General features: G+C 40.4%; 2 protein-coding genes across 3 annotated transcripts in view; one reads left to right on the forward strand and one right to left on the reverse strand.

Annotated features, from left to right (window-relative positions):
- Window positions 1-4,273: 4,273 nt before the first annotated feature.
- Window positions 4,274-9,985, reverse strand: LOC119738225 (peptidase M20 domain-containing protein 2-like). Its single transcript, XM_038213010.1, has 3 exons — window positions 9,512-9,985; window positions 6,085-6,376; window positions 4,274-4,938 (listed from the first exon to the last, which is right to left on the reverse strand). The coding sequence occupies exons 1-3, from the start codon at window positions 9,893-9,895 to the stop codon at window positions 4,385-4,387; spliced, it is 1,230 nt and encodes a 409-aa protein (XP_038068938.1). The 5' UTR covers window positions 9,896-9,985; the 3' UTR covers window positions 4,274-4,384.
- A 3,706-nt stretch (window positions 9,986-13,691) lies between these two features.
- LOC119737375 (ubiquitin carboxyl-terminal hydrolase CYLD-like) overlaps window positions 13,692-21,101 on the forward strand; it is a 28,518-nt gene continuing 21,108 nt past the window's right edge. Inside the window, exons 1-6 of one of the 2 annotated variants that reach the window (XM_038211687.1) lie at window positions 13,693-13,832; window positions 15,760-16,685; window positions 17,464-17,787; window positions 19,141-19,261; window positions 20,302-20,508; window positions 20,795-20,923. In XM_038211687.1, the coding sequence (XP_038067615.1) occupies window positions 15,804-16,685; window positions 17,464-17,787; window positions 19,141-19,261; window positions 20,302-20,508; window positions 20,795-20,923 (1,663 nt within the window). In that variant the 5' untranslated portion in view covers window positions 13,693-13,832; window positions 15,760-15,803. Of the gene's footprint in view, window positions 13,833-15,759; window positions 16,686-17,463; window positions 17,788-19,140; window positions 19,262-20,301; window positions 20,509-20,794; window positions 20,924-21,101 lie in introns of both variants that reach the window. The other variant, XM_038211689.1, reaches the window with a different exon arrangement.

Consider the following 21,101-nt stretch of genomic DNA (forward strand, 5'->3'; position numbering starts at 1 on the left):
ATCTACCTCTGCAGCTGCAAGTGCAGGGGTAACAACTCAAGACATCCTGAAAACGGCAGACTGGTCATCCGTGACTACTTTTGCCAACTTCTACAACAGAAGATCATCTCAGATGGAGTTTGGTCAAGCAGTTCTGGCATCGGCACCTTGATGACCGGCTTTGAAGTATACAGGGTGAGTCTCTCCGGAATTGGCGTAATATAATTCCCCAATTATGTAAAGTACTTACCTGCAATATAATTGGAATTATATAAGACAATGGAGGAGAGACTCAGTCTCCCTCCCTTTTTATGTTTTGTGTGCATTTTTACAGGCACTTTGACTCCCGCCCGAGAACTAAATCAGGTCACAGGTCGCCTCCGCCAGTCATCATTGCTCCTCAAGCTTCAAAAAGACGATCCAGCACTCGAGCGAGGGGTACACATGCACATAGCAAGCTATTCTTCAAGTTTGAATAGAGCGCTATTCTTCGAACTTTGAATACCTAATGAGGACTATTCCATTAGCTTCAAAGGGTGGTTAGATTGCAATACAAGGTACAATTATACAGGGTGAGTCTCTCCTCCATTGTCTTATATAATTCCAATTATATTGCAGGTAAGTACTTTACATAATTGGGGAATTTGTAGGTATACCACCAGTACCAACAGATCCGCTATACCCTGTTCAAAATGTCTTGTAAGTTGTATTCAACCACAATCCCCAACTAACTCTGCTTTTATTAAATTTGGAACTCCGGAAAAATCCTGACAAGTCTTGCACTCTGGGAAAATGCTATTCTTGAGAATGCAGGGTTGGAGAATTGATTTTTTTTTTACGGAATTTATTGCGCCTGCTTGCCCCTTTCTATAACCAACCTAGAATCTGGGACATTCAATTCATATGGAGCTGGAAAAACACAAATAAAGGAAAACAAACAAATGTTACTTTTTTTCTGGTATTTTTTTTGCCAATGAAGTATCTATCTACACGACTTTAATAACAATTTCAGATTATTATTATAAAATGTTTAATTTCGCGCAAATAATTATTTTGTTAAATTAGTATTAAATTAATTTTTGGTTGGTCTATGTATTTTGAGAATTGTCAACATCTGTCTGAGTAATGCCGCATCCAAATAAATGTCAACAAATGCAAACTAAAAGTAATAAAACTCAATGAAACAAATGTTCACTTATCTTTACATATATACTGCTGCTAAGATTAGGAAAGTTATACTCCACAGAATCTCTTGCCAAAATGCAAACTTCAAGTCTGCATCCAAATGTCTTATCTAGAGCTGTCGTCTAGGGCTTTGGCAATAAGCCTTTGTACTAATGACGTCACACTTTGTTTACATGTGCACTTTCTTATGGAGCCAGTGGGGGCCCATGGTCCACTGAGCACCATAGGAAAGCACACACGTAAACAAAGTGTGACGTCATTAGTAATCAGGCTTATAATGCACCTGCACGGGATACATCGTGCTGACTTGGCCGTAGCTCTGGAAGCCTGTTTTAGACACCGTGCCTTATTCTATACTGATCTGTGCAAACTTCTGCTCACCAAATAGTGAGGCACAAAGTAGTTAGGGCCAAGCCACACAAGACAAAAATTCACAGGCCACTTATATGCAATCCCATAGACTACGATCTAGGAACCTTCGCCATGAACAAATTACAGTTTCCCAACAGGTCATGGCTAATCCATACAACATTACATAAAATTTCGAAATTTCCCCTTCGTTTACTTCTGGGAGATTGCCCTGATCAAGTTGCCTGTAAATTGCCTCGGGTGTCATGGCCCTTAGATTAAATTTGGTCAAAGTGATACGGGTAACACAGTACTATCACCCAAGTCCAAAAATTGTGGACTTTCAATTCTGTGTATGAGAGTCCCCCAACTTTAGGTACTGAAAACATACATTGCAAGAAAATAGACCGGCACATGAAACAACCAGTCCAACAACTCTTCAGTACTGCGGCACTAATCAACCGTTTCACCAAAAACTTTTGGTACCGGTCTATATTTCTACACATCTCTCCATAGTCTGACACCAGACTACTGAAGAGGTCAGTCTCTTCAAAAGTTGAACATGTACCAATCTAGCCTCGGAAATGACTCTGAAATCACTTGGCTTCACTGTTGGGTGCAAAATTTTGCAAAATACTGAAGAAAAGTCTACTTAAATATCTGAATTGAGATTTCAAACTTGGCTGGTGAAATACTGCGGATCTTGCCTTTGCCTCATGAAAATTTTGGAGAATTCTGTCTGCTAAAGATTGAGTAAAGTTGGCCTGATCTTGTTTTGCATGCTTTTTTTCTGCTCTCAAGCTCCCAGTCTGCCATCACCTGTGCATGAAAAACATATCACGGCAGAGACTATGAATTGACTTATATTTCAGTGCAAAAACCAAAATGTGCTTTAAGCAAAATATGCTTGAATATATACTTTTTACGTTCATCTCTTTTCTCTCTCTCTCTGATGAAATATTCTTTTATGTCATCAATTACAACTTGTTTTACTGAAGTAGTTTTAGCTGCATAATTTTGACTAGCTTAGGAGGTTTAAAGTTGTATGTTTTTCCATCTGTTTCTAACTTCAACTTCAGTTGACATGTCTTTGTGTTGCAAAGCTTACGCTTTAAGGTTTGCTCATTCTGATTTTGCTTATTTGGTAATCAAATACACAATAACATAATTTCAAAACAATTCTAACATGGATAAATGAACATTTAGAAAACACTGCAGCAGTTCTTAGAATACTTATATATAATATAAACATTATATGCATGTGCATGTATTGATTCTGCTTTCACGTCCTGTAGGAGCATTTCATATTTTGCACTTTTAACACACTTTTTATGATCTTGACTTCCTCAGCTTTTGTAGTCACAAGAACCTTTCAAAATCCACCCAAACCCAATACAGTTTTGTGACAAAATGGTAATTTCTTCGTGCTAAATGAAACTGGAGCACCAAGCTGTATTGAAGGTAACAGCAACATCCCCAAATTAAAATCCACCCAAATTAAGCAGAACAACGTGATGGATTTTAGAAAAAAATTAGGCAATGTACAACTTTGTCTCCACAATAAGAGGATTAGCATAATGCTGAAATGGGAAGCCTATTACTGTGCAAATTAGCTTCTATCACTAAACATAGTTTTTTTGGGAATAATTTCATTATTTAGTAACTCCACCATGCAAAGCCTCAAATCTTACTTATAGTTTTTTTGGTTAAGAGTGTATATATTACTTAAGACAAAGAATGAAAGCAATGGAAAAATTAATTTGTACATAATTGTCCAATTACTTCTTTTAGCAATCAAAAGAATAAACGTGAATTTATAATAATTTTGCAAATAATCTGCAGCATATATACTGGAAATATTGGACATACGCTTGGATAAACATCATCAAACCTTTTGTTGTTTTCGCACTAGTTATTAAACATGCAATGATATATAATACCTGACCTGTATTATACTTAAGCAACTGTGTAAATATTTTCAGTGGTCACTTTTTAAAACTTGAAAAACTGTTATTCCATAGATGTATTTGGTAGCAGAAAAATCTGAGAATGAAGTATGTAAACTTATACATACATGTATGTATGAAGTATTGTCAGGTAGCCTTTACATCCAGGGTAAAAAGTGCTTCAAACAATAGTAGTGTACATCATTTGCAGCTATTCAAAAAGTAACTGACAAAATTATAGTTGAAAAGCATACTTGGTTTAAAGATAGCAATGGCACTTACTCCCTGTGAAATTATTCTTTCTGGCATTGCTGTCATTTTGAAAAAAACATTAAACGAAGGTCATTTCCAAAGATGCGTCTAAAGACGCATTTTTTTCTGGAAATTTCCGTTAGTAGTTCGTTTTTAATTTGAAGAAGCCACGAATGGGTGAGCGCTAGCGTTGACACGACGCACACGCGCCATGTGTGCTGTTGCTATAACTCTTCCGTTCAGAGTGTGACATCGCGTAGCTGCAATTGGCTGAATGAGAACGTGTCCCTGACGCTGATTTTTGGTGCAATTCAAAACATGACTCAGCAACTTTTGAATTGAAACCGAGATCTTAGAATATTGTTTTTTCGGAATTTACAGCATTCACTGAGCTAAAACTTCACCAGATTAGTCATGTTAGTTGTTAAGCAGCTGTCTTTAGATTTTGAGCACTTTTTTTGCTTCAAACGAAAAAAATGCACAAATGACAAATGATGTACTCTACCTTTAAGGTTTGAGTAAATTTACTCCACCCACAAATAAACTGTTATTTCCTTTCTTTCTGGCTTCCTCATTTTCCTGAGGCAATCTATTGACTGCAAACACTGTTCCAAGAAAATAGAAGGAATATTTGGTGAAATTTGGATGTCCACATTGTAGGTCAAACATTGCATTCAGTTCCAACTGGTCAGAGCAGTGGAATCCCCATGAACAGCTGTGAAGTCTTCCCTGACTTTGTTTATTACAGCTATGTCATTCATAGCCTCAATGGCCGTCATGGCTAAGGCTTTGGCTACACGTATTGAGCTGGAGTGGGCAGCCTCCTCCCCTGCAGCCGCTGTGAATTCCGAGGTGTGGTTGACAACACCGCCCTCTACGTCGAAGGCTGGCACGATGCAGGGCACGACATGGGAGACGTTGCCGGCGTCGGAGGAGCCAACGGGCGTGGTCAGAAGATCGCATTTTGTTGTGAACTCCACACCCATGGACTCGGCGTGTTTTTGGTAAGACTTGGCCAAAGCGTCGTTGGAGAGAAGATTGGAGTAGGGGTGGTCGGTGAAGTTGAACTCGATCTCGCAGTGGGTGGCCTTGGCCGCCGCGACGAAGGCAGCATTTGCTCGCTGTTGGAGGAAGGCCATGTCAATGTGGTCCCTGGCCCGCAGGTAGAACTTCATCTCTGTGTTCTCAGGGATGATGTTTGGTTTGACGCCCCCACTGGTGATCACACCTGCAATGAAACGACAACCAATGTAAATCCAGCTTGAGATGCTCAGCTTAACTAAATATTTCAAGAGTTTAGCCGCAAGAGTCTGTGATTGGAAAGGAATGACCCACTGACGTAAATTGATTTAGCAGACAAAACAAAGCTACAAGTTAAATGTAGAGATAGCTCAAATGATCAATAAATGCCATTGTTGACTGAAGCACAACAATTTAAATCTATCCACATCATTTTACATAAGGCTTGATTCCCAATTAAGCCAAATTCAATATGGGTTTTGCCCTTCACCAACGTATTTCTTAAACACTGTGGTCCGAAGTGATTGTGAGAAAAAAAAATCACTCGGGCGGGACTCGAACTTACGACCTCCTGCTTACAAGTGCAGACATTTTAACACTCAACCGCTGAGCGTGCCGGGAATGGCTGGCTGGTTGCAATCTGATATAGCAACAGGTACTGCAACCAACTATTCATAAGATGGACTTTGCGACAGAGTGATGTAAATTCATCAACCTGAGGCAAATTCCATCTTGTGAAAAATAAGAAGCAAAAGGAATGTGCCATGTTTTTGCTGCACAGTGTTCATTCTAGAGCATTAAGGTTTCTCCCTGGCAAAAAAGTGCAGAGTTTGGCTAAACCCTTGTATTTTGGTTAGAAACCCTGCCCAACACGACGACAGGTTAGAAGCCTGCCCAATGTCACAAGATCCAAGGGTAAACAATTCTAACTGTCTAAATCCTAACCGTCAAACTGCCTGTAAGTCTGAGGTTGCCTATTTGAACACGATCAAACAATGACATCGTTCAATTGGTCTAGCTCTCATTGCCTGCAGCAAGGGGCCCCAGACGTTTACACCAGGGCCCAATTTCACGGCGCTGCTAAGCACAAACATTTGCTAGGCACAAAAAACGTCTGGCTTAAAAGCAGGTTACAAGCCAAAACTCCATGTAATTTTCATGCTAAGCAAACAACAGCTGAATACTAATCACAAGCAATATACATCACGTGGAGTTTTGGCTGGTAAACTGCTTTTATATTAAAGCCAGAATAATGTTTTGCTAAGCACATTTTTGTGCTTAGCAGCGCCGTGAAGTTGGCCCTGGGTCCACTGAGGTGCCCCTGGCAGGGTTTAGGGTTAGGGTTAATCCTTACCATGGATCTGCATGTGGGGTTTCAGCTGCTGCCGCATAACGGATATATTGTTATAGCACAGCACGGCCGCGTCCAGGGCGTTGCGGCCTTCCCAGGGCTGGGCTGAGGCGTGCGCCGTTTTCCCGTGGTACGACAACGTGACACGCATGATGGTCAGCATGGTGGGCTTGCTGATGTTGGCGCTGTAAGGTGTGACAGTCATGGCGAGGTCGATGTCCTTGAAGAAGTCCTGGTTGATTGCATCGATTTTGGTGCCGTTGCCTTCTTGGTCGGGGCATCCCAGGACAGTCACCTGGAGATAATTTGGAAATTAGAAAAATTGATTGAAGGGAATATAAATCATTTGCTTTTGCTGTAATTTTCAGAAATGGATGGAATTGGGGGGTTGGAAATATATAGCAAATATAGTTACATTGACTTTTTTGAGGTTTTGGGTTCGAAAATGCTATAAAAACCAAGAAAGACAATCATTTTCCTGTAGTCTGGTTCCCTGACTCCATATTAGAAGAAACAGAGCAGTTTACATACATTGGGAATTGTAAGGTCAGGGAACCAGTCTAGCTGGCTCGTACCCGTTCATAGGTTTGTAATCGATTGCAAACAAGTGCGATGGTCAATTGGGGCCAGTATTTGAAAAAAAAACACAGTTTTTTCCAACGCAGATGGGCCGATCAGCGTTGGAAATTGATACAAAAATACCACTTTTCTTGAAAATGACAGTATACCAGGTGCCATGATTTTACAGGATGCTTTACACTGTCATTCACTAACAGTCCAGCAAGGTATTTCGAAATGATTTTGTAGTTTTACTTTTTGATGTTTGCAATGAATCTTTTCTGTTGAACATATTTTGTGCAATTTTCTACTCCTCCTAAATGTATGAAACCTATTTGATATCCCTTTTTGGTTAATTTTATTGAAAAAGGCACTTTTTGAAACATTACAAATTTCCCATGCGTTTTCTGACAAATGAGGGCGCTATTGCTGTGATGTCATTTCAGGAAGACACTGTTCACTTTAGGGGTTTTCTGTTCAAATTGCAAACCCAAAATTTGCTCATTGAAAACATTTGAGAGAAAACTTTGCTCACTGGCTTTAACTGAAACAATGAATCACCAAAAGGAATCAAAAATTTACGCCAGCAAATTATCTAAAATTTTGACAAATTTTTTTACTGAAATACATAACATTGAAGTTTCCGCCTGTAATGACATCACACTTTTAGTCATGAATATGGAAATTTACATTAGCATTAAAACCAAAAAAAAGTACCAAAATGCCCTTTAAAAATGACAAAATGAAAATTGAAAGTATGGTTAAATAGGACACAAAGGTGCATTTTCAAAATGTTTGGGATAATCAAAAAATGTATTTGAAACCTTGTTCAACCCTGCTATTTGTAAACCATATCATATTTCTTTCCTTTGAAATTTTGGAAAGAATTCCATACCTGGACATCACTTGACACCCTGTGTACAAACCCTATGAGACTGGTGTGAAAAATTCTTATTTTAAGTGTTTTCTCAGTAAGGCCCCACAACAACAAAAATAGTCGGTCTCTGGTCAGACTGAAGTTCCGGAATTGATGCGGCGACGCGGTTCTTGGGGTTTTTTTGTGGCTTTTTTTGTTTGTTTCAAGCTTGAATTGCACAGACAAGGTGGGTACTATGCTTTTTTTGTGTCCTCACTATACATTGGTGTCCTCCATAATTTGCCTTGGTGCCCTTTATCATTTTCCTTGGTACAATTTCCCCATTCCTTGGTGCTCCTTGGTACAAAAATTTGAGGAAGTGCGGCAATAGAGGGCGCTGTTGTAGCTTCCGTGTTAATTTGAAGAAAAAAAAGGTTGACGCGCATGATTAAAATCAACGCATGCGCTGATCAGAGAACGAGTATTTTTTTTTGGGGGGGGGGCCTAAATGCTTCAATATTTTCCCTGCTAAAGTTGAATTTTTAAGGACATGTTATCGCTTTCTGATGGCTGTTAGTAACTGCAGGGAAAAATTAGTGCTGTCCATGTACGGAATCCTTTCCAAATTCTTTATGGAAAAATATATTAGGGTGGTTGTTGTCGTATGCGTTCAGCACGCTCTCTCCGCCAGCCACTCCAGGGCAGCTTCCTCGCAGTTGTGTAGGGCTTCGATTCCTCTGTCTAGTCTGGTAATGGGACAGTCATTCACTATGTGATTAATTGTTTGAATCTCTCCACAATCACAGCTTGGAGATTGTGGAGAGATTCAAACAATGAATAATATAGACATTGTATGGCTGATTGTGACAAACAATTTACATTCATTTTCATAAACACCTGAGCAGCACCCTTTTTTGTCATGGTGGAAAATTTTCCCCCACGTGGTGACATTTGCTTGTTGCATCCATGATCATGCTGGAAACACGTGAAATCACTTTCCACATTCAACCCTCTACTGAGTTGAGGTCACCTTCAGTGCATTGTGAGTCCACACGACAGCTCGTGAATACTGTATTCAGAGCTATGTGTGTATGCAATGGTACAAAAGGAACTAGTTCACAAAAGGCAGGATGTGAATTGAAAATTAGCAGACCGCAAATCTGACCTCAGCCCAAACGTTCCCGCTAAATTTCAAAGATGAAGCAAATGCACAAAGCACGACTGCATGTGTGCTGCAGTGCAGTTTCATTTGTAATCAATGAGTGGTTCAGCGCAAATAATTGGGATGATAGAATTTTGACAAAGCAGTATTTTTCCAAGCAAATGCTTTTTAAACAATTGAATTATGCTGAAATTACTACAGTACAGCTAGATATATGCTACAATACATGACTAGTCATGATATTAACTATTGTTATTGGGTTGCCCCACTAGTAAGAAAGTAAATCAGTTATCACTTTTGAGATTACAAACACAGCAGAACATGCAGAATAACAATAATCTGACAAAATTTGCAACGGAAAAAATCCATACGCCTACTGGGCCACCACTCATATTCCTTAATATGACCTGAAAAGTACCAAAAGTTGTAAATCTGATGAAGAAACACTGTTCAAGGAGTGCAAAAATTCTTTGATAATAATACTTTAAAATGTTCTGTCATGGCCCATAGACTTTGTGCAGGAGCTCTGAGTGGTGGCCCGGTATGGATTTTTTTCCTCAGATGATATCACATGTATCACAATAATTATAAAATATATATTTCAATAAACACATTTTTGGGAGGAGGGCTAGTTTGTCCTTGCTGCCTTTAATATTATGATTCATGACATTACCAAATCATGTTCATATGTTTTTAGTTTAACAACAGAAATACACGTACTCCTAGAACTATGAGGCTCCGCGGAGCCTCAGTTCTAGGAGTAGCCTCGTACAGAAAAATTAGCTTCGCCAAAATTTCCCCCCGAATTTGGTTTTTACACTTTTAGGCCGACCTAAAATTTAAGTTTTACACACCTTTCCCAGTCGTTTGCCGTTGCTGTTCTTCTCGATCACCGCCTTGATTCCCAAAGCGGCAGCCACAGTGGCCTCAGCGATGAGATTCCTGCCCGATGCATGACCCAGCTCCGGCAAAGCATCGTACTCGCACAGCAGACAGACGTGGAGTTTGCCCGTGGACTCCCGGTCCACCGCACCAAACGACGCGCGGAAGCCCGTCGGGGCGATGTACTGCTCCTCCACCTCGAAACCACGCTCCCGTAAGAACGACGTCAACAGTCGGTGAGCGTGGAACTCCTGGCGGCCCAGCTCGGGATTCCGCCAGATTTCGTGGCCCAGGTCCCACAGCTGCTTTTCCTGGTCATCGATGGACTGTTTGGCGTTTTCGAAATAAACCTCCATGATTTCTTCGGTACTTTCAGACCAAAAAATCGCCAAATGTCTTCACCGCACTGCTGACAAGTTCAGTTGCACTGCATATAGCGCTGTCAACTCAATCCCCGCGTAATTTTCCATTCACGCGCGATATTACAGAGTCGACTTGATGAGTAGTCGCATGACATAACCATTTAGTATAGCACGCCAATTCTACCATATCTGATGGGATTCTCCCATAGAGCTTAAAGCTTTTACAAAGATTTTTCCTTCTGATGCAGTATCCACATCACCTTTATCATTTATTATGGCTCAAAATAAATTAAAATGGACAGGTGTTGATCAGTACAATGTCAAAAAGATGAATAATTAAACTGCAAGGTTGTCATGCTGAATCTTTGCTGCATTTGCTCTCCATACAAATTCAGAAACAGGATCCACGTGCATGTTGCAGGTGGAACGTACCATAACAAGTGGTGGGGTCCGGCCACGTAATGAACAATCGGCTCACCTATGATTTTGTACCATGTATTACAATCTAACCACCCTAAGATAATAGAATGGTCCTCATTGGGTATTGATATAAAATAATATATAAAGTTCGAAGAGTAGCGCTCTATTCAAAGTTGAAAAAAAGAGCCTTGTGTACGTGATCTGTTAATGTACACGGTATCCTCTAGAGACGCATGTGCAGCCCCAGGGAACAAAAGATTGTACATGAATTTCAGTATGGGTGTACAACCCAGATATATAGTTTATAGCTCCATGATCTATTGAAAATGAAGCTTGTGAATTATGAAGAGAATGACTGGCGAAGCTTAGGCGACCATGGGCGTCAATGGGGGGGGGGGGGGGGGACCAAGTCCCCCACTTTTTTTGGGGGGGGGGATATCATATCGTTCCCCCCCCCCTACTGTTTTCGTCCCCCAATAAAAATTGTAGCCAACTTAATGGTTCTATATCTCAGAATAGCTGATTCAATTACTTCAAACTCAAAAATAATATAAAAAGATGATCTTTTGCTCACCAAAAAAATAGCTCCATTGTTTAAGTGGTCAGAAATTGCCTCAGATCGCACCACGGAGCGTCTATCTAGACCCCACGCCGTTATGGCTTAGCGCTAGCTTCGCACTCGCATTAGTGATGATCAAGGTATGTCCCCCCCCCCCCCACACACACACACACTTTTGAGAAGAGATTGACGCCCTTGAAGGCGACACACGTTTAGAAGGTTCTAGTCAACCAGTGAAAACTTCCATCTGAAGATCTTGACATAATGATTGATAATCGATTAATTGAGTGACGAACAGCGGTTAGCTGTAAGAAGTGAGATAAGCACAGTAAATACATTTCTATTGAATAAAATTCCATATTTAAAAGTTCTAAACAACACAAATATTGTAGTCCACACATCTGGATTTAACTCGTGAAACTATGGACAGATTGAAGGTCTCAAGCTTTTTTTCCTGAATAAAGTCACGAAATGGATATAATAATGCCTCATGAAACTTGTGTCCATTTACAAGTGATTTATATTTCATTCACTTACTCATCTGTGCTTGATAACTTTGATCTTCAATTAATTTATTGAACTGTGTCATTTTAGACTTTTTCCAATCAGTGCAAATATAAACTGTAAGTAGCGGTCATTTTGAGGTTTGAAATGGCTCCAGTTTGAGAGTACTGTCAAGGAGGTCATCATTGTATTCAGGATACAGTAAAAAAGATCAAAACATAAATGTCTCAAAAGCCGATGGATTATTTTGCCAATTTACATGTGTACAATATGTAAGATAAATGTTTAAATGGCTGCCATTTGGAAATTCAACATGGCAACCCCAGGGGCGTTGCAAAAATTGGACTATTTTGCGGGTTTTTTTGGACTTGTGGAGGCATCCATAAATTAATTAGGCCCTATGTGATCCTGAGAGTTTCAAAGAATAAATGTGTGCCTGAGTGCATATTGGCTCCCGCAAGCCTAATTTTGGAATATGCCCCTTTTTATGAAAAAAAGTGAGACAAAACCCCAAAGAGGAACAGTTTCTTTGATGATTGACAGGTAAACATTCTGTCGACCCGGTTAACTGTACTGGATGGAAACAAAAAAACCCAAACACCAAAACAACACCAAAACAAAAACAAACAAAAAACGCTGCAGGTTGATTTTTTGTTAATGACAGTTCCCTCCGCTTTTTTAAATGTGACCCAACCCCCAAAGAGGCAAAAATCTGGATTTTTTCCTCCTCATGTAGCTCTTGGATGAGCTGTCCAAACGCTTCAAAGAAAAGAGAAGTTATCTGAATCATATTTTTGGCACACGAAGCCCCCACATGGCCCCGTCCATAAATGGGTCAGAAAAATGGCATCAACTGGTTTTGTACTTCTTGATATATCTATTAGTGATCCTGAGAGTTTCAAAGAAAATGCATATAATGAGATGTTTAATTCGGACATTTTTAAGTAATTTGAACTGGTAACATGCAATATTCCTTACGTTACTAATTTCCAGGCTTAGAAAGTACAAGCCGGCAACCCAGTCGGTAGAGTGACGTTCTTCGATCATCAATCTTGGGGTCGGAGGTTCGTCTGCGCCAAGGTTATCAACAACGACATTTTTTCCGTCAGAGCGAAGGCGGTGGGTTGGGAACTGACGATGACACGTTACTTTTGACGTCACCACAATTTGCAATCGGAGATATTATAAATTCCCTGCTTGGTAAGTTCCGGCCGGTAGCTCAGTCAGTAGAGTGACGTTCTTCAATCGTCAGTCGTGGGGTTGGAGGTTTGAGCCCCAGCATGCATGTCTCTTCCGACATTTATTTTTTCTTTTTTTCGTCAGAGCGAAGGGAATGGGGTGGAGAACTGACGACGACACGTGACTTTTGACGCCACCCTTTGCAATCGGAGCTTTATTAAATATTCCAACTTTGGTAAGTGCGAGCCGCCAGCCCAGTCAGTAGATTGACGTTAATTATTCGATCGTCAGTCTTGGGGTTGGAGGTTCGAGCCCCAGCATGTCTCTTTGGACATCTATTTTTTTCGTCAGGGGGTGGGCTGGAGCACTGACGACGACACGTGACTTTTGACGTCACCACCCATTGCAATCGGAGGTATATATATATTATAAATTCCCTGTTTGGTAAGTTCTGGCCGGTAGCTCATAGAGTAACGTTCTTCGATCGTCAGTCGTGGGTTGTTTTTTTTCGTCAGAGCGAAGGGGTGGGCTGGAGGACTGAAGACGACACGTGACTTTTAACGTCACCACCCTTTGTAATCAGAGGTATATATTATAAATTCCATGCTTGGTGAGTGCGAGCCGGTAGCTCAGTCAGTAGAGTAACGTTCTCCGATCGTCAGTCGTGGGGTTGGACGTTCGAGCCCCAGCATGCATGTCTCTTTGGACATTTATATGTATTTTCGTCAGGGGGTGGGCTGGAGGGCTGGAGGGCTGACGATGACACGTGACCTTTGACGTCACCACCCTTTGCAATTGGATAAATTCCCTGCTTGGTAAGTGCAGGCCGTTCGCTCAGACAATGGAGTGACGTTCTTCGATCGTCAGTCGTGGGGTTGGAGGTTCGAGCCCCAGCATGTGTCTTTGGACATTTTTTTTTTTCGTCAGGGGGTGGGGTGGAGGACTGAAGACGACACGTGACCTTTAGGGGGTACGAAGTTACAAACAAACTTTGCAGGGCGGGGGTACGAGAAAAAAAAAATAGCGCCCTCGACCGATTCAAACTGCGCAGCGAGTGCCGAGTGGTGGCAACCTCGTACCCAGGGTACGGTACGAGCGCCCTCGACCGATTCAAGCTACTGCGCAGCGAGTGCCGAGTGGTGGCGCATCACATCTGATAGCGCCCTCTGTCTGGCAAATGCATTACATCAGGGTCTTCCCCTGTGGGGAAATTTTTTTGGAGTAGATTTTTGGCTTATATTTAGTAAAACAGTTGTTTTCCGTATTCAGGTGAGTTTCTTCGAAATATCAAGATTTTGGGTCATGAACACTGTAAGAGATTGATGGGAAAGCATATAGGGAAAGGGAATGTTGCATCCTGACGCCACTTCAGCAGTTGTGTACAAAATCTATGGAGAGTCTAGACTAGAAAAAAGTAGAATAATTTCTAAGAAAAGTATTTTATTAACAAAATTAGAAATGTTTCCCAGTCCCATAGGCCCAGATTCATGTCATTTCAAAATGTTTGCAAATGACTGACCTTAATTGAGATGATATATGAAGAAAAAATGGCGTCACTCGGGTTGCAGCATTCTTTCCACGTTTTAGTTTTAGTTTTACCCCTCTAACATGTCTAATGTCATGAATGTGTTACAAGTTCCGTTCATTAAATCAAAACTTGTAACTCTTTCCACAAATTGATGCTTGCTGATATTTGAACATGGTATCTTATAAATTTAGTGAACTGTTTATTCCAAACACATAAACGCATCTCCTGCTTGTTGTATCATCGCCAAATGTGATGCGATCAAGCTAGATGAGTCGTTTGTCGGGAATTTTTATTTGGAGATGCAGGCCAAAAGAGGGCCACTTCATCACATCACTTACTCATAGTTAATGTCATCTCTTGGTTTTCCAACTTTCATAATTTTGAACTAAAGATGGTATCAGCATGCAGTTTTCACAGCAGTGATGCTGAGATGGTGCTCTTTTTAATCTGTTATAAAACATTTTTTGACCAGGGTCAACAAACGACTCGTGTAGCTTGATAGCATCACAAATGTTTTATTGAGATGTTATTATTAAGTCCCAAAACATAACAGAGTCTTTTCATTCTCTTAAAATAGGAACAGGATCCTAAACTACACCATTACCACAACTGCAGACTGTATTTTCCTATAAAAATAATCATGCAGAGCAAAAGCAGGCAAATAATAAAAGAAGACCATTCTTATTTCAATACGGATTTCAAAAACATCAGTCACATTGGGACTCGAACTCGATCCGCGTTGCTTGTTTGATGGGTGCACTATCCACTTGGCCTCACGTTTGCTTGACGAAATATGGTAATTTAATATCTTAAATATAGTGTAGACCTGCTGGTACCCATGCATTAGGGTGCCATATGATCTGCCGACTTAACATGCTTAAAAACGGAGAAAAATGCGAGACCGGTTTACAGCTAAATGAACACTTGGTACATGATTCCCTTCACAAATTTTCCAAACCTTTAGACATTTCAGATCATCAATTCGACATTTATTTTCACATTGACATCCTCGGTAACAATTCAGACAGAAAACAGTATATATATGTATAAACAAAACATTCTTCAGAGACAGTATGTAATTAAGTGTAAATATTAAATGATGTCAACATAAAGGGAAAAGGTGAAGCACTGCTTTTGTACCTTTCCCTGGGACAGGACAAAACTTAAATAACTACAAACGGACTAAGATATTGGCACATAGCTTAAAACATGACAATTGGAACTTGGCATCATCCTATTGTTACATATAATGTGGTCTATCTCAACTGAAAACCCAATGTAGATTGAATTGTGGAAAATATGGAATGAATGAATGAAAGGTTTTATCACATTTGTTTTTATCATGTGGACATCTGTCATTTTTGGCCACGACCTATTACCTTGCCATTAGACAAGTAATGAAATAATCTAATTTCATTAAAAATATAAAACTGAGGAAAATCTGAACTGAAAATTACAAACTCAAATTTAAAATAGATGCAAAATGTGAGAACTCTTTTTTTCAGTTTACCATGGTTTGAACTACGAAACTTCGACTTCAACAGCTGTGTATAAAAACATTAAGAATTCCCAAAATTTAAACTCCAACACTTTCTGCATTTTGTTTGTATTTGTTTTGATAATAGGTCTAGGTTTAGGTTTTTTCTGTTCTTCTTTTTTCACGTACAGATGAGGAAAATTAAACTACGTACATGCGGCCTCCTTAATTAGAGATGTTCTCTGCAAGCAACATGGCAGGTCGCAACAGTGGCAGCAGTGCCAGCAGAAATGTAACAAATACTGGCAGAAACACTGCAGCAACAAGCACAGCAGCAACAGGCAGAGTTACCAGAAGTAAAGCAGCAGCACCTTCAGCTGCTGCGCATTATGGTCGGAGTGACCAGGGAGGTGGATATACGATGACTGGGGAGGCTTTAGCAGCCACTGGTAAAGGGTCTTCAGCTACTGGGCCAGGCAGTGGCAGAGATGCTAGAGCCACTGGCTCAACAGCCCTGGCCACCCAAGGAGGCACAAGGAATGTTACCTCAACACTAACAAACATGCCGTCTCGTTTGTATACAACTACTGCCACCATCTCTGAACCCTCTACACCGGCTGAACCAACATGCTTCATTCTTCTTGTGGACAAAGAAGTACAAATCTCGGGGAGCGACTCCCTTCTATATCAGCGTCATGCACCTTCTTCCAAGAGAATTCTCAAAGGCTCCTTGCTTCAAGGTCATGAGGTGCCGCCAGCTGGAGGCCAGAGTTATGGAGACGTAGTCAAAGGCAGTAAGAGGGCAGATGCGAAACGATATGTAGTCAAACCGCTCAGTGGGGACATGCAGTTTCAATGCAGCAGCTCAGAAATCGCCCGAATCACAGGTGCAGAGAGGGAGCTTCTGCGAGCCCTTTCCACAGACTCACAACGCTTGAATATTTACCAGGATAGAGACCTCATACAGTATGCACTCGGCCTGAAGGAAGGGTCGCCGGTGATTGTGAGACATAGAAACGACAGCACCTCACCCTATGAGGAAGTTGCTGCCATCGTTCGGTACATCGGACCGTTGTCTGAAACTGAGATGGGAACACAATTTGGTTTGGAACTGATAGTAAGTCCATTATGTCCCTATCAAGTCGTTTTATTGTTTGTAACAAGTATTCTTTCAAACCCTTGCTTACTTCCGTAAGTCACAACTCTCAATTCAAAGATAATTGAAGAGTTATTGCCAAGCTTTTTTGTATGAAACTTTAAATTTGTGTAATTACTGAGAATGCACATGTAATTGACAGAACCAATATGAAGGAAATCTGATGCTTTGCATTCACCTCTGTTGATGATATGTTTTATGGTCATATCAAAAAGATATCAAACAAAATTGCACTTCAGTCTCATCAAATCCGGGTTTCCATTATTAAGTTTGTATATTTGTCAATTTGCAGTAGGTAAGTGTATAGTTTTTTCCCCAAGACTTCATGTTTCACGTAGATGAACTGCCAAACCGAAGTAAAATTCGCTGAACATAACACTCCAAAATGAAATCCACGTAGGCCTACATGTACGTGCAGTCATTCAGTAATGGCAGCAATCATGGATGAGCTAGCAACTAGCATGGTTGATCATTGACTGAGCAACAATGTGGCAATGTGCACTGAGCGCTCACTTTCAGCACTAGTTTCACTCACATATGTTAACATTATTGACATGATTATTTATGGATTGTTGCGTAGAAACTAAGATCAGCAGAGAGCCATTTTACCCCAGTAAGGCACGTTTTCCTTTCCCTTTATGTGTTTAACGTCTTGCAACAAAACAGTCCAACACTTCATAACTTTTCAGACATTTTATGGCTGATTTTAAATATCTTCTCTATGTGGTCATACTTTCAGGATAATGCTTACAGAGGCCAAGGAACGTCAGATGGGGTCTTTGGAAAGTACCGTTACTTCCAGACAGATCCTGATTGTGCCCTCTTTGTACCAATCAGCAAACTGGTCCCACGGCCCACATCGCAGGAAACCACCTATTTGTACGAGAACGTCTCACTACAAAAACAGGAGCTGCCCAATCAGCCATCAGAACTGACGAGTGTCGGTGATATTAAAAAGGGGACAACTGTATACTTGCAAGTCGGTAACGGCACACGAAGGGGAAGAGTGGTGTACATGACTGTCCCGCATAAGGAGACCGAGCCTTATGCTGTCGTGGAAATGGTATGTTCCAGTGTTGTGGTACTTGTACTCGGAACTCTTGACCTACCATGGCCGTATTAAATTTATCGATACTTTCAGTTTAAAATGGTTGATTGGCTTGCGGAGAAATTGAAGTTTCTTGATTTTCCTCTGTGCATGTCTGGATAAACACATTTAACAGCTAGCCGTGAGTGGGTCTGTATATTGGTCCGACTGGGCCTGGGCTCATACTCGTACTCGGAAGTACATGCACAAGTACTAGTACTCTGAGACCTGTACTTGTACTCAAAAGTACAAGTACTCGTACTCGGTTACCTAAGTACTCGGCATTACTCTGGTACATTCACGTATATTTGTATATATGCACAGTTTTTTTCCATGAAGTTTTAAGCAATTTACGCATTAATTTTTTTTTCAACCGTAAGCAGAAGAAAAAGTCAACTTAACACGTAAATGGAGATAAGAGTGAAAATAAATCGTAGACATAAAATGAAATTGGAAGAAACAAGACCCAACCACACAATTGAAAATTAATTACCAGTCATAGGTAGCCTTGGCTTGTTGATTGTAGATACTGAAATTGAACTTTGGATCAAAAGTAAATATCAGGTAAACATTAACCCTAACCCTTGGGTATTTGTACTAGAGAGTATGCTGAATCCACCAAAATCCATCATTTTTTTTCATGCCAAAAAATGCTGGTGTCCTGAGTCCATCAGAATTTCCCCGTGTAGTACATACATGTATGTATACCCCATACACACCAAACATATAGCCAAAGAGTTAAACTGTCGAGATTCTGAATCCATGAAGTCCCCCAACTGCTTCATATGGAGGTATCCTGAATCCATCAAATCCTGCAGTGCCGCTATGTTTACTGTCTGAATCCATCAAAATCTCCCAATTTGTTCAATATGGAGGTATCCTGATTCCGCCGAAATACTCCAAAACAGGCTATGGATTTTAATGACTTCATGAATTCAAAGACCTTATGCAATATGGCGCAGTTAAAGGGAATGGTTATTGCGTGGATAGTAAACATTTTGCACAATCGTTGATACTGAATAAATATTCCAAATAATACCCTCTGGGACACCTGTATTTCATAAGGTCTATTAGGGAACAAAACAGTATTCTCTACATAAAAATAGTAAAAGAAAAATATTTATGAATACACAATGTACTTTTTCCGTGTATTATTAATGACACTTCTAAACGTAACATGAAGGCCGTTTGATTTCACTATTTTAATCAAAGGTGAAATGAAAAAAGAGATGTTTTAATTTTGACCCAAGCTTAATATTAAAGAACTTCATTGTTTCTTGTACATGTTGTGTAATAAAACATGTATGTTTTTCTTTGTATTTTTTAAAGCCCAAACAAGATGGCCCAATGTGGAATGGAATGCATAAGGGGTATTATGTGTACACTCCTAGAAATGATGTCTTCACAACGTTTGTACCGGTCAACAATTTGACAACACGTGCCCCTGAAGGTAAGTTTTTACGGAAATCATTAAAATGAGCCTCATTAAGGCTGGTCCTAGAGGGTCAGCCTAGTGTCCTCTTGTTACCTGACTCACTGATTGACTGACTCACTGTTGACTGTTGCTTGTGGGCCGGGCAGTTCTGTTGTATAGGATTACCCCCATAATGCCAATGAATGGGCTGAAACCGGCCCATTGTGTAGACCAAATGCGTGAAAAGACTTGCATTGAGTAGAAATTCCTGAATCAATTGAATACAAGTTTGTGCACTTTGGGACCTGCTTTACTAGGTTGCCTTGTCTTTTTCTACAATATTTCTAAAAGTCCTGGTAAAAGAAGCCACTGATACCATATTTGCTCTGACTGAGCCAAGTTTTCTTCTAGTCCGAAGACTTGTGACTTATATTACACTTTTCCAAAATGTTTACTTTCACTTGCTCTCTCACATAAAGGAACGAATCTGTCTATCCAGTCAGATTTCACTCAAGTGACTGGGTTTGATTGTTAGAATTGCTAAGCCTACATGAGGGAGATAGACTGGCTGTGGTTGTTGATGTTACTTGATGCTGCCATGCTTTGACTCCAGGCGATTGGTATGCCAGCTTTAAATGTACCGATTGCCTGCTGAATGTTGACTGAATCTGACTAAGTCATACAACTGTATACGAATGTTGCTTAATTTGGTGACTAGGTAGCTTGTGTGTAAGGCAATGCTAAGAAAATGAACTGACTATTTGACTGTCTGTAAATATCCAACCAGAAACCCAAACCCTTCCATTTAACACAGTACGACAGGTGTAAAAGTCTGTGGGACCTTGCTTCATTGGGCCATCAATACCAAGTATAAAAGGCCAGTTCTGATTCAATGAGATCTAGTCCCATTGAACAATGCCACAGTTGCATTCTGCTGCAGTTGGCAACTACAGACTCTGAGGCAGTTTGGCCTATGGAATAATTGACTTGTTGGATCTTGTTACACTGTGTGTTGTTGCATTAGGCAGGGTTTCTATACAAAAGTACAGTGGACATTGTTTTTTGTCTGATGCTAGAATACCAGGATTTATACACAAAGGAGCCATCCCCAAATCTGCCATCGAAGGCGAAAAACAAGGGAAAGAAATCCTCAGAGCCATACTGGGCAGCCAACAACAAGCAACACAAGACACCTTCTCCGTACGGTAGCAGCGAGAAGCTTGATAAGGGAAGCCACAAGCCATCTGGTGGCAGACGTGATGTGAGCGATAACTATAACCCAGGTCAGTGAGACATCACCCAGGTGAAAATTCCACTCAAAACTAGTTCAACTGGTTCAACTGGTTTCAACTGGACTAGTTGAATTGGCAGTTGATGACTGGTTTCAACTAGTTTTACTGGTTTTGAAATGGTACAACCTGGTTTTGAACCAGTTAAACCAGTTCAAAACCTGGTAAACTAGTTTAAAACTAGGTAAACTAGGTCAAAGCAATCACCAATTTCCAATGAAACTGGTTTGAACTGTAATGGTAAAAAAGGAAATTATTTAACTTGCTATTTTTTACCCAGAATCGTTCTTTGAAGCCAACAACAAGCCCCGCAAGACACGCTCTCCGTATGCCAGTAGCGAGAAGCTTGATAAAGGAAGCCACAAGCCATCTGGTGGCAAACGTGATGTGAGCGATAACTATAACCCAGGTCAGTGAAACATCACCCAGGTGAAAATTCAACTCAAAACTAGTTCAACTGGTTCAATTGGTTTTAATTGGACCAGATGAATCGGCAATTGATGGCTGGTTTTGAAATAGTTTTACTGGTTTGTTCAAAACCAGGTAAACCAGTTTAAAACTAGGTAAACCAGTTCAAAAGCAGTCAC

Source organism: Patiria miniata, unplaced genomic scaffold, assembly GCF_015706575.1.
Source record: "Patiria miniata isolate m_02_andy unplaced genomic scaffold, ASM1570657v1 HiC_scaffold_3, whole genome shotgun sequence".
NCBI classification, from domain to species: Eukaryota; Metazoa; Echinodermata; class Asteroidea; order Valvatida; family Asterinidae; genus Patiria; species Patiria miniata.

Coding starts and splice junctions, on each gene's coding strand:
- LOC119738225 (XM_038213010.1), bottom strand. CDS start 9,895: ATGGAGGTTTATTTCGAAAACGCCAAACAGTCCATCGATGACCAGGAA. Junction 6,377..9,511: donor ACGGCAAACGACTGGGAAAG/GTGTGTAAAACT, acceptor AATTATCTCCAG/GTGACTGTCCTGGGATGCCC. Junction 4,939..6,084: donor ACCCCACATGCAGATCCATG/GTAAGGATTAAC, acceptor GTTTCATTGCAG/GTGTGATCACCAGTGGGGGC.